General features: G+C 38.8%; 1 protein-coding gene across 4 annotated transcripts in view; it reads right to left on the bottom strand.

The window, feature by feature from the left end:
• Positions 1–14,037, bottom strand: part of CCDC93 (CCC complex scaffolding subunit CCDC93) — a 46,166-nt gene that overhangs the window by 20,990 nt on the left and 11,139 nt on the right. For 3 of the 4 annotated variants that reach the window (XM_025174957.2, XM_088146482.1, XM_025174965.2), the window contains 8 exons: positions 11,941–12,041; positions 11,110–11,127; positions 8,430–8,466; positions 6,756–6,848; positions 6,614–6,664; positions 5,690–5,776; positions 2,192–2,308; positions 841–903 (listed from right to left, as the gene is read on the bottom strand). In XM_025174957.2, coding sequence (XP_025030725.2) covers positions 841–903; positions 2,192–2,308; positions 5,690–5,776; positions 6,614–6,664; positions 6,756–6,848; positions 8,430–8,466; positions 11,110–11,127; positions 11,941–12,041 — 567 coding nt within the window. The remainder of the gene's footprint in view (positions 1–840; positions 904–2,191; positions 2,309–5,689; positions 5,777–6,613; positions 6,665–6,755; positions 6,849–8,429; positions 8,467–11,109; positions 11,128–11,940; positions 12,042–14,037) is intronic. The other variant, XM_007421895.3, reaches the window with a different exon arrangement.

Genomic DNA, 14,037 nt, shown 5'->3' with positions numbered 1-14,037 from the left:
TATATTTAAATATGAAGTGAAGTATGCTGACTGCACTAATCCATTCAACGTCCCCAACGGTGACTGAAGGCTTAGAACTTCTGCTACAATTTCTCCACTAGCTTCGACATAGCGCTGATCAGATGCACTAAGACATCCAATGCCAATCACAAAACATAACTTGAATTCATCCCCTGATTTGTTTTGTCCATAATTGGGCATATATGTACCCAATTATATGCAGGTAAAAGATTAGGTTACCATTCCTTAGAGTAAACCCAAAGTAATTACTTGGATGTCAGACCAAACATGGCTTGGAGTGACATGTTCTTAGAACTGAAGAAAGGCAAAAGTTCCCTATGAACTTCAACAGAGTTGCAGAGAGAAGGGCGGCATATAAATTTAAATTATTATTATTAATGTATTATCATTATTAGTACTATTATTATTATTAACAATGTGCTCATCAAGATTGTAAAACCAACAGTCTTGGTGGGGTGGAAGAATTGGCAACAATAGCATTTTAGGGAAGCAATGCAATGCATTTGGATAACTGGCATAGCTACCCAGCGGAAAGATTTTAGCATTTCGCTAAAAAGCAACAATAAAACCTGTACTGTTACAAGCTGTATCTTACTCCTTTGATTTGCTTATGTGCATGCACACAATTTTAAATGGCTCCATTCATTTTATTTATTTATTATGTATTAAATGAATTTATATAGTTGCCCATCTCACCGCAGGCAACTCTGGGCAGCGTACAACAAAGCTAAAAACAGTGAATGAATCTTCTGCCATTCTTAGGGGCAGATCTGAGAAAGGACAGCAGGAAGAAGAGATGGAGAGAAAAAAAAAGTTTACCTCATTTAGTGTCTTTTTAGCCTCATCACATTCTGCCTGTAAGTCAGCACTTTTAGCCTGCAACTATTATCAGAGAAGAAAAGACGGAAAGGAAATTAACTGATCACAAATTTGGTAAGTGAAGACTTAAGCCCAAAACAGTAATAGTTCAGGGAAGTGGTGTGTGTGTGATTATATGAGAACTGAGTTGCAATAATTTTTGACGTTTTCTCTTATCTTTGCACCCTACTAGGATTATTCAGTCAGAATCTTGTATTGACATACATAACCATTGATCATTCGTCATCCATGTGAGTCAGTCAATCTACATAAAAAGTAGATTAAAAACTCAAGCAGTCTATGGTAACAAAATTGTCAAGAGAATATAAAAAATCCAACCAGAATTTGCATAAAGTTCCAAGTCAGAGGATCCAATTTTTTTAAAAAGTGAGAGTTTTTATAATAGATAAAATGATTTTCCTCTCTTATTACTTGAATAACCATTCTGAAAAAAAGTACATCGGAAAAGATACTGTATGGAAACACTGGTTGGTCACAATAATAAAACATAATAACATCCTCCTGATTTATGCAAAGGCTTTAGGGCCCATTTCTCATATTCATTTCTCAAAATCCTTGAATGCTTCTGAATCAAGATTTAAAAATATGAGATTCTGTCTTCTTGCTTCTACAATGGCATCTTCCATCTTTTTCTTTTTACAATGCATTATTCTGCCTTCTTACTACTGCATTGTTTGAAATTCCACCTCTGCAGCGCAGCAGATGCTGTAGAATGGAGTAAAAATCAAGAAACAGAATCATACGAGGGAGATGGACCTGACTCAAGTCAATGGGTTCTCCTGTGCTATATGAAAGCAGAAGCCCCCCCCAAAAAAGGGGGGGCACTGGGACGGAACAGATGAATAGTAAAAGTGTAACATTACAAAATTATGGTATGACAATCTTTTTAGTATTGACCAAGTCAGTTTTATATTTTAAAGGAATGGTAGTGAGCTATCACAAGAGATCCTCCTTGCTCTGGAGGAAAAAAATAATAACTCCTTTGAGAGAATTTGCATAAACTAGCCAATTCCATGCACTGTTAAATCAACAATAATTTACATTCAAACTATCAGAAGCAGAATGCTGCTGCTATCTGAGAATCAACCCAACTTGGGGATGCTTTAATTCTCAGTTGCTGTCAGATAGTAAGGTAGTGCCTGTAGCAGTCATTAAATAAGGGTTTGCCCATGCTTATTTTGATTCGGATTTCTCCTCTCTTAACACACTGAAGTTAATTCCAACATTGTAAGTCAAATTCTGCCATAGGTCTAGATTCATGAAAGATATTTAAGAGCCTTGTCAAATACACCTCATCCAGCTGTTTGGTTTTCTGTAAGATCTGTTTTTTCAAGGAAGCCGTCTTCCTTTTATGCTGCTGGGCAGCTCCAAGTCTCTCTGGGCGTTCTTCTGAAGAAAGTTCCGATAGCTGGGGGTAAGGTAGAGAAGAGAGGTAAAAAAACAGAGACACAAGTTATCATTCAGGGTTTTGCTAGCTTCCCAAGTACAGTTTGCTGGCTGAATTTTACACAGGGCGGTTCTATAAAATGGCAGGTAGCCTCTAGCAAGAAGAGCTGCCCGTGCTCGTGTGGCAAACACGGAAGGGCCAGAAGAATTCCACCCAGGAGGAGGATGGAAATGGTCCAAGACAGGTTCCATAGACTCACTTTCTATACATTCCTTAAAGTTAAGAAGAAATATGGACACGGATGGGTATGGGGAGCCCACTAGCCTGAAACATGTAGTTATAAGTTACAAAATGAGTCTCCCTCAAAAGGAAAAGCCCTACAGCAATTTCTGTTAGGATAGTTTTGCATCATAAAATATAAATATTGTTTGATACAGTAGCTGTTCTAACAAGCATGTGTTGCATTATTTAATAATTGTAGTTGCAATCCTTATCTTGACCAGGTCTTGTTTCTCAGGAAACCTGCAGAAAGATAGGGCTATAGTCATAAATACCCTTCCTTAGGACTTAATTCCTACTAAAATCAAGAGGGTTGGCTGCCAGTAAGCATGGACAGGAATCAGGACCAGGACATGTGGTCCAATTTCACTAGAATTTTAATCCATTACTCTTGTTACTACTGCTTCGTTCTGTCTTTATTCTTTCCAACCCAACAAAACGTTGGCAATAAATTATGTAATTGGTTTTGGGACTCTACCTGTGAATCGGTGGTATAATTTTCTGAAAACAAAATAGAACGGGTTCAAATTTGGTGTGGGGCAGAAGCCAGCCAAAGAAACACTGACTTTAAAAATAGGCCAGATCTAGCCAAGGACGGCAGAAAAAAAAAATCCAGAAGATCAAATTTCCCCAATATATCCTTATGGGAGAGAGAGCTGGCCAGCAGTTCAGAATGCTGCTGCTACCTCCATTCTAAGTCCCTCCCTCCCACAGCCAGACTGGAACAGTCCCACTGTTCTCATTGCACAGTGCAAATGCACATAGACATACATGGGGAGACCAGAAAAACACAGAAACACAGAAGCATCTCATATGTATTTAACCCTGATTAGATCCTCACACACACACAGGCCATACATATGCAGAGACCCTGATTAGTCCTGGGGTGAAAAGGCAAGTACACACACAAAGACACAATGCCTTATTCCATTGCAACAGATAAAATACGGAGTGCCACTGCTGGTAAAGGAGCTGGGGGGAAAAAAAATGAAAAGCCATGCTTTGCATGCTCTCCCTGTCTTGATTATTTCTGCAGTTATAATAAATAGTCTATGGACCTGTTAGCTAACGTTGTTAAAATGAAGCAGAGCATGTAGAGATGCAGACAAATAAAGCACAGTGGCTCTTTGAATATGTTTATTTTCTCTAAATGTTCCCACTCTTCAAAAATGAGTCAAACATAGTTGGTCATTTTTATTCAAACCAATGAGTGTTCAAATCAACCTAGGAATTGGCCTGATCCAATCAAGCCTGTAATCAACAAAGGTGGCAATGAAAAGTGTACCTCTAAAATTATCAGGATGTTCTCTCAAGCGTCTCTCCAGCTGCTTCTCTTTATTTTGCAAGCTTCCTTTTATTTTATTTATTACAATTATTTACGTCTTGCATTTCAGGATAAAAAAAACCCCACTGACCTGGCTTCTAGGCAATGTGAAGAATTGCCAATACATTATTCATTCTGAGTTCATTTAAAACTGACAGCTGGAGCCTTCTCTGCTCAGGGATTGCACTCACATGGCAATTGACAATAACACTCCTGGTTTTGGCAAGGGTGTGGGGAGGAAGAGTGGTAGCGATGCCGCAGGTTCTTGAAGCTACTTTTGAGCTTTACTAACTAGCTCAGCTGTCACTTTTCTTCATTTGCTGAGACAGATTTATTGAAATTTTGGAGTGTTTGTGACATGAGTTTGCATTTTTGGAAATCTCTTTCTATGGTTATTAAACATGTTGTAATACATATTAAAAGGCACGACATATATATATATATATATATATATATATATATATATATATATGTATGTATAATATATGTAGTTATGCATATGCGTGTATAAGCCTGTGCAACTCTTGGAGGGGTACTTTGTTTCAAAGAAAGTTTGAGCAAAACAAATCCTTGTGGTTGCTTCATAAAGAAGCATGCCCCCCTTACTTCTAAAAGGAAAGAAAATTGCTTGGCAGCCTCTCCTCAGACTCCTTCAACCCATGCAAAAGCCAGAAGGCATTCATGAGTAGTCTTCTCTGGCTTTTGAGAGCTAAAAAGATGTTCCAAGGCTCTGCTCTTCTCTCCTTAACTTGCCACCATCCAAAGTGGCTTATATATATATGCATTTTTATAGATACTTCTTCTGGATTTCTAAGTGACAGAAGAGGCTATGAGGAGGCAGGAAGGCAAACAGGGAGATTTCAGGTCAATGAAAGTGCTTTGTCAAGGCAAATCTCATCATCTCTTTGCCTGACAAAAAGAACTGGGTCTCCTCTGAAGCACAAAGTTCTTCATCAAGAGGAAACGTAGGCTATACATACACACACACACACATGCTCTCGTACATGCACATATACATAAACACACACACAAACACACAGATATATAATATACAGGTAGTCCTTGTTATCTGCAGTTCCATTACTTAAGATTTCACGTTTTTAGCAATTTCTCCTAAAAGAGACCAGACCTTTGGATCTGGGTAATGGTTCACATACCTATCTATGGTCTTTGTTGTTGTTACTTTATGCATGTGCAAAATGGCAGTTTTTGCATATTGAAAAATACGTTTTTTTTCAAAGTCTTGTCTATAATTTTGTCACCCATGGTTGTAGGTTGGAATGGAACCCCCCATGAATAACAAGGTATCTGTTGGTTTTCACATTATGTATTATATTTCTCCTTTGTACAATTCCTTTAGCAAAAAGCTACCTTTCAAGCAAAACTCTAATTTAAAATTATCTTAATCTAGTCTAGCTCAGGATTTGCAACAAGATAAGTTCCTTTTCTAGAATGTCAAGTATACCTTTTACCTACTTATTACATAGATACACATTATGTCAGATCCAGACTGGAAAGTCACTTTCCCTAGTCCTATGGAAGAGGACAGTTAGTGTTTTGGGCTGCAGGGTGAAGGATAAATCCATAAAATTACCTTCCCATTACTCCTCCTGTGGATGGAAAAAATATTTATCTCTGCAAATGATGCAGTCTGGACCCAACCCAGAATCAAGAAGACACACTTCTTACCATCATTATTATTCTGATGGACAGAAGTTTATTTTTAAAAAACGTTGAAACATTGGAAGTTGGAAACAAAACAGCCCCAAATCAAGGTTTGTTTAAAAACAATATCCTACCTTTTCAGCATATTCTGATACAATCTGCTTGATCTCATCAGACTGAAGTCCAACTATCTGGCCTACGGTGCTTGCAGTTAATCTGCCCTGAAAACATAGCTCAAGTTTTTTTAAAGCATACAAATGCATACCTCCATGAAAATCAGTGACACAATGCAAATTGTTTCAAGAACTTAATTATTTCCACAGATGTCCCAGTTTGCTTTTTTCCCTCTTCCCTTCCCATCTCTTTTCTTCCTTTCTGAATCATATCTGTTCGATTGCAAGCTTACCACATGGGCAGTGACTGTCTCATTTTCATAACTGTGCATATGCTTCTTAAGGAGCCTTTTTGGCAAGTGAGCCAATAAAAATTAACAATAATATTGAAACCCTTGGATGACCAAGAGGACTTCTGGGTACTAATACTATCTTTGCTTTTATTTTTTTTAAATGAATACCACTGTGCCTTTACAAGCCATGCAAACAGCTGACAGAGAATAAACCTCTGATGAGAAAGACGATTCTTTGGGCTTGCTAGTTTTTTCCTTGTACTGTATCAATTTACATTAAGCTGAGCTTAATGGCTCAGCTTGTCCCACCCAGTTAACTCTATTCAAGTATTGTGATAGTTTTTCAATCAAACTGCAAATATAGTGGGAAACGGCAGGAATGCAAGTATGCTGTTTATGAACTGATGCCATCAAACTGGTTTATTAGATGCAAAATCCAACTAGAAAATGGTAAGCGCATATTATCTTTTTCTAAACAGTCACAGTTCTTTGCTTATTTCAACTCACCAAAGACAGAACCTTTCAAATAAGAAATTTGGTACATCTATTTTCAGAAATATTTTCACTTAAATTGCCAAATGTAACCAAATAACAAACATTAAAAGCAGATAATTAACTTCATTCTTAGACACTAAGTACAGAACTAATTTACCTCTTCTGTTCCCATGGCAGCCATCTCAGTCATCAATGCTTTGATACGAAGCTGATTTAAAAAAAGAGGGGGGCAACATTAGAAAGTTAGTTTCTGAACATGACCCCAAGGATTTTAGTCAAGGAATATCAATGATGGGCACCTCTTCAGCAGCTTGAAGGTCATCCTCAGTATAAACATCTGTTTTTCCTGATGATGCAAGCCCAGCTGGCAGTACAACCTTCTTGTCTTCAGGCTATTGCAAAGGAAAAGTCGCTTGTAAGATTAAGATTAAAAACTGATGGAATCGCAGGACGAATAAACTACAACCATGTCTAAATATATTAAAGATATAAGGCTGGATCTAACCAAGCACAGTTTGGTTCACACACAACGCTAATTCATGGTTTGCTGAGTCAACCACAACTGGATGGGTGTGAACACCCAAAGACATAGTTAACAAACCACAATGGCTGGCTTTACCTAGCACACCAAGAAGTAAGCGCACAATGTTATGGCTTTGTAGGATGTTTAAACCCAGCCTATTCTTTCCTGCACTATGTGCTATTCCTAAGTAAGGTATCTAGAACAATTAAAAGAATGAAGCACACGTTTGTCTTTCCCAATACCCCTAGCAATCCTAGATTGAATGGAAAAACCTGCAACAGGTTCTCCTTCCAAACATTTGACATCTACCTTAAGAGAAATCCAGAACAAGCAGGATTTTCATGGGCTCAGAGGCTTTTGCTCACTTATAAGTAAGGTTAAATGGAATTCTTCTGCCAACCTCCCTTCCAATCTGGGGAAGTTGGGATGCTGATGGGAGGCTTGCAAGCACACTAATTTCCTATCCACTTCAATGTATCCTGGGGTTAGCCAATCTTTTGGGGCTGCTGGATAGATTTGGAATGTTGAACGTGTATTACAAGCACTTCCGTACAATGGCTGCTAGGGGGAATCTGTTCATTCACAAAACGGCTACCCCTGAAACAATCAATTACAAAGTACTGTTTGAACAAAATACAACCTGCTGCCCTCAGTAGCACTCCCCCAGGATACTAATTAATTACTGCCCCTGCTTACCTTTGTTCTTCTTTTGGACAAGTGGACATACTTCCCGACAAACCATTTTACTTTCTAGAAACTTTGTGGGACCTCTTTGGAACATTTTTGGAAAGAAGCAGAATGCCTGAGATGGATGTAATGTTTTTTTTTTCCTGCAAGCCAGCTTCCTATTTTTAATGATTTTCTTTTGCAAAGGTTAAATGTGACATAGACCTTTATGGGAGCCAAGGAAAGTACACAGAGGAATACTAGGACCTATTCAGCATCCAGAGGAACTAGGGCCCCCAAGGCTTGATGTAGTAATAGTTTTGACAAACTTCTTAACAACCAGGGGGGAAGGTTCCATTTGGATATCCAGGGGAATGTTTTTCCATAGAAATGGGGCAATAATTGAGAAAACTCATCTCCACGATCTCTGAAAATGGCAATCCCTGAATGAAAGGACACAGGATGAAACCTACTGTAGCCTATTTAATCTTATTAGGTGGGCAGATACTTTTTGGGACAATGCAGTCCTGCAGATATTCAGATACTAAGCCATCCAAGGCTTTAAAGATGACAAACAGCACTTTAATTGCAACCAGAGGTTAACTAACAACTAGTGCAGCCCTTGTAGTGGCGTTGCATGAGCAAGTGGTGAAATCAAGGTGCTACATTTGGGACCAGTTGCAGTTTCTGAATGCTCTTTATGGAAAACCCCATGTAGAACACATTACAAAAGTCCAGTTGAGGAGTGCCCAAGGCATGTTTTTCAAGGAAGAAACAATCTTACCTTCTCCATTTTTCCTTGCTTGCTGAACCCATACCTCCTATAATATGTAAACAGAGAAAACAAAAAGATTTTCGTAGCTTCACTTTAGTTTAATGAAAGATGTCACTTTGACCATGCATAAGCAGCTCTCAGCACAGTGATGGCTCTAGGTTAGTTGTGAGTTCAAAATGAGGTAGTGAACAAGCATCTTCTCCATAATAATTGAACTTTCATCAACATTGGAAAGCTCTATAACAGTGCATCAACAAGCCAAGATGATGGTGTGATTCACTGTAAAACCGCAATGTAAAATGTTTGAGCAGCTGGGGAATACAATTCAGCCTCTTACCCTTTCAAAGGACTACAGGAGGTAATCTAGTGATGTGGCATCATCGCTGAAATAAGCAGGTTTTTTTCAGTTCTTTTTTGGCAGTTTGGGGGAGCTTTAACACAACCTTATTCATTTACTTAACCAAATTTATACACTGTCTATCTCACTGTACAAGTGATTCTAGGTGGCTTACAAGTAAAAAAGTGATAAAAAACAATAAAAATCTGTACAAAAACATGCAAAGTTAAAAGGCAGAGAGAATGTCTTTAAGCCACCAACCGCCTCCAGTGTTGTGAACCTCCATGAGATCCCCATGCTAGTTGGCAGAGCCAGGTCTTAACACTATTCTGGAAGGCCAAAAGAGCAGGAGCTAATCTCACCTCAGGGGGCAAGATTTCCACAGGGCGGGAGCAATGGCAGAAAAGGGTCTCCTCCTAGAACCCACCAGCTAAAGAATTTCAAAATTCGTAGCATGCCCTTCCTGCCGGACCAGGTGGGATGGGTCGAGGTAACTGGGATGAGATGGTTCCTCAGGTAACGTGGGCCCATGCCATGAAGGGTTTTAAAGGTCATAACCAACACCTTGAATTGGACCCGGAAACAAACCGGCACCCAATGCAGCTCACACAGCAGAAGTGTTACATGTGCAGCCCTAGAGGCACCATAACTGCACCAGCTACAGCTTCCAGATACTTTTCAAGGGCAACCCCATGTAGAGCGTGTTGCAATAGTCTATATGGGAGATGATCAGTGCATGAGTGACTGAGAGAAGGGCTTCCTGATCTAGGAAAGAACACAACTGGCGCACAACACAGAGCTGAGCAAAGTCCCTCCTAGGCACAACTGCCACCTGCTCCTCAAGCAGGAATTGTGAGTCCAGGAGATCCCCCAGATTATGCACTGGGTCTGTCTGGGCAGTGCAGCCCCATCCATGACCAAATATGGTAATGCCCCAGTTCAAAAGAGCCCCAAACCCCCAGCCACTCCGCCTTACCAGGGTTCAGTTGAAGTCTGTTGTCCCCATCCAGACCCCACAGCCTCCATGCACCATGAAAGAACATCCACAGCATCACTTAATTCACCCGGGATGGAGATATACAATTGAGTATCATCTGCATACTGATGATACTTCATCCTGTGGTATCTAGCACCTAGCAGCTTCACGTAGATGTTAAAAAGGAGCAGAGAGACCACTGAGTCTTGCAGCACCTCACAGAGCAGGGGCCATGGGCTGGACCCCTCGCTCCCTATCAACACCAACTGGGACCAGCCTCGGAGGAAGGAGGTGAACCAGCACAAAACTGTGCCCCCCACCCCCAACTCCCAAAAGGATACCACAGCTAATGGTACCGAAAGCCACCGAGAGGTCAAGAAGAGCCAAGATCCTGCTCCCGCCAAAGATCATCTAAAAGCATGACCAATGCCATTAGCATCCCATATCTGGGCCTGAAACCCGACTGGAAGGGGTCCAGATCATCTGTTTCATCTAGGATCCTCTGGAGCTGCAGCACTACCACTTCTCTACCACCTTTCCCAAAAAGGGGAGGTGAGAGTCTGGGTGAAAATTGTCCAGGACGGTGGGGTCCAGTGACGGCCCTAACAGCTATCAAAGCTTTAAAACACAGCAGACAAGAGAAGGGCCACAGCTTGGTGGTGCAACACATGCTTAGCATGCAAAGTCCAGTCCCTGACATCTCCAGTTTGCATGGAAAAGGTTTGAGGCTGAAACCCTGGATGGAGAACAAAGAGTCCTTGTTGTTTAAGAGATCCTTTAAGACTACCAGTTAAGGTATGATTTTTGCTGCAAAAGACGAAGATGAGTATTCCTCTGGAAGCTGAATACAAAAGCTCCAGAAAATAATAATCCAAAGGTCTGGGCAACCTTCATTTATGGAAAAAGAAGGGGACGTTTGATATTTAGGCTTAGCAATCCAATCTGTCATATTTTATTAACCGTTAGTGTTGGATAAAACACAAGCTAAGAGAAAGGGTGTGATACTGTCAGCCCAAATGTGAATCTGGAATAAAGCTGAGCAGGGCTGAATATTTGAGTTTGTATATCCTGGTTTGTTTTTGAATACATATTTTGGCATGAAGGAAACAGAGTGAAATCAATTAGAAATTACTATGACAGAGCTAAATAATGAAATCAGACTGCTTTGGCTTTGTAATAATACACCATTGAATATGTGATATAGCTGGGTTAAAGAGAGTTTTATTTTTATTATGTAACAGCCCCCCAAGTTTTACACTGAACATTCAAATAACTAAGAATGTTAATCCAATAGCACTACTAAATAATAAAAGTGCAGACATATTAATAAGAAAAGTGCAAACCCAGAACAAAACACACAAAGGAAAAATACTCACAAGAAATAGTCAGTGAAACTAAGGGGAGGGATAACAAAGAGAGATGATTTGAAAATATACCTAAGTCTGCAGTGGAAAAGCCATGAAGATAAAATTATCAAATGTTTCTCAATGAGACTGTAAAAACCATTAAATCTGACACTAAAATTGGCAAGAGACTTCAATAATGTTTCACAAATACATTTGCTAAGTAAATTTTACGGCTGTTTGTTACAATGTGCACATTCCTTTCATATAGAATGTACCAAGCTGGAATCCCTGAGGAAAGTTTTGATATACATCTTACATGTAAATGTTTTACTTTTCACCTTGGGTGCGGTATTAAGAGGCTTTTCACCACCTGCGTCTACTGCTAGTCTTCAGAGGTACCAAGTGTATTCACTATTTCATAGCAATCTAGTTCAATACAATTGTCACTGCGCTGCAACAGAAACTCCAGGATGTATTCCAGAGCAGGGTTCCTCAACCTTGGCGACTTGAAGATGGGTGGACTTCAACTCCCAGAATTCCCTAGCCAGCCATGCTGGGGAACCATGCTGGCTGGGGAATTCTGGGAGTTGAAGTCCACCCATCTTCAAGTCGCCAAGGTTGAGGAACCCTGTTCTAGAGGATACGTTACTTCATGCAAAGTAAAAGCCAAGCCTTGTAGGCTCACTACCATCCCACGTAAACTGATCCTCAAAACATCCAACTGCTATGAAGTCATTAGTATTGTACAGCTGGCTATCTTAATGATTTTGTCATAAAGAAATCCTTAATAAGTTTCCATGGAACCACCAAATTCTCTAGAACGGAGCTTAAGAGACATCACTCTTACCAAGATTAATTTACCTGCCATATTCCAGAAGCGTAGCATGAACTTTGGACTCCTCATCTAATAGCTTTTCTGCTCCTACTCGTCTTTGATATTTCCTCTGCGGCTTGTAAACCTCCTAGAATACAATAAATACCCATCACACGATTCCCTTTTGGAGTAAACAGAATTATGCAAAGCACAGAAAGGGAGTAAGAAATAGTAAGCCAAAGAAATTAAGGCATGAAGCAAGAAAAGGAAATAGAGCTAAATTTCAGTAATTTATAACATCAACACCATTCGCTCTACTTCTCCGTACTTTTTGTCCTTGCAAACTATCCTCATGTTCACCACATTGATATACCATTTCATGTACCCCTTTTTGTTTTTTTCTTGTCATTCTTTTTGAGGATCTCATTAATTCCAGGCCAGCCACAGTTTTCTCAGTCTTCCCCTTGACCTATTTCCTCTCTCTTCATATATTTGTTATGTGATTTGAACTCAATTCATTCCCTCTATATGGCTAAACTACATCAATATATTTCTTTCATACTGAATACATTTTTGTATTCAATCCATATTTATTCAGCACCCATTCATTTCTGACCCTCTCTCTTCATGTTTTATCATACGCACTTACCATTTCATATTTCTCCTGACACACTTAACTGTCACTTCTATAGAGCAATGTGGCCAGAAGCACACTCTTCTAAACAGCTGTTTTGGCTTATTTCAACAAATAATCATTCCTTGAAATAGACTACATACTATCCAATATTCTTCCACCAGCATTTGCATGTCTTAAAAGTTTCTCTATCCATTTTCTCATCTTCAGAAAACATTCTATGAAAATTTACAAATGCAAATGCTTTTTATTTTTTGCCATTTATGTATAACTTGACAACCATTCATTTTTCCGGGCACAACTGCCTTGGTCTTTGATACATTAATATTCAGATCCATACTCATCGATGCATCATATAAGTTAACATTTGTTGCAGATCATTTGGGTTCTCAGCCAACAAAATGGCATCACCTGCATACAAAAGTGTATGTACATTCCTGTCCTCAGCCAACATACCTCTACTGTGACCACAAGCATTCCTTATACATTTATCCTTAAATACATTAAATAACCAGGGAGATATGCTTATTAATCCTTGCTAAATGTGAGACAATTTCCTAAGCATTCTATTTATTTTCATGTATGTTTCACATCCATTATATATTGCTGTTATCTCATTCAGCAATCAATCTTCAACCTCATTCAGCAACCAATGCTTCTTGTGCAAAACATTCTATAATTAAAGTCTATTCATTTTATTATACACTTTCTCCATATCAGCAAAGGTACAATAAACGTTCTTTTTCATATTGACACAGTCTTCAATGACCTGCTGAAGAACAAGAAGTGAAATGACCATCATGTTTTAGAGTTTAAACGATCAATAATTATGCAAAGCCATCTAATCTCAACAATTTTTCATCATAGAAACCTTTCTTTCTTTTTTTATGGTTCATTATAGTAATTCCCAAGATTGCCTAACAGATTTGGATGAGATTCCTTAAACATTATAAACACCGAAGCTGGTAAATCTATTTTAGTATTATATAATTGGCTAGTGTCAATGAATTCCATATCACTCAAATTGTTTGGTTATGCCATCTCTTGCAGGTTGTTTTTTTTTAATTAACACACACACAGGCGCACAAATACCAACTTTAAAATCTACAACTTCCCTGAAAATAATAAGAGAAATGCTGGTCTTTTAAAAAAGAAATACCTTACATACTTAAATAAGACTTAATTTTGAATCACTGAAGATAAATGATCATTAATTCTACTTCTAGTCATGAATAATTATTCTTAATTACCAGACACTTTATTATGGCTGCTGTAGCTAGTTATATATAAGGATCATTTTGGCATAATTAAGATGGAAAATGAAAAGCATGCATTTCATCTATAATAAACTATTAAAAGCTATAAAGAAGGCAATGCACTTAAATTTAAGGTAAAACAAGTGAACTGAACAAAGAATGACCATTGTGTGACCCTGCAAATAATCCATTTAGATTCAGATTAAAGTAAAAAGCCTCAACTGTGACTCTATTCCTAGGAAATATTTAAGATA

The sequence above is a fragment of the Python bivittatus genome, unplaced genomic scaffold, assembly GCF_059951505.1.
Source record: "Python bivittatus isolate LINGU-HERP-01145 unplaced genomic scaffold, Pbiv_v1 ctg000480_np1212, whole genome shotgun sequence".
Classification (NCBI taxonomy): domain Eukaryota; kingdom Metazoa; phylum Chordata; class Lepidosauria; order Squamata; family Pythonidae; genus Python; species Python bivittatus.
This window is presented reverse-complemented; position numbering and strand designations above follow the sequence as displayed.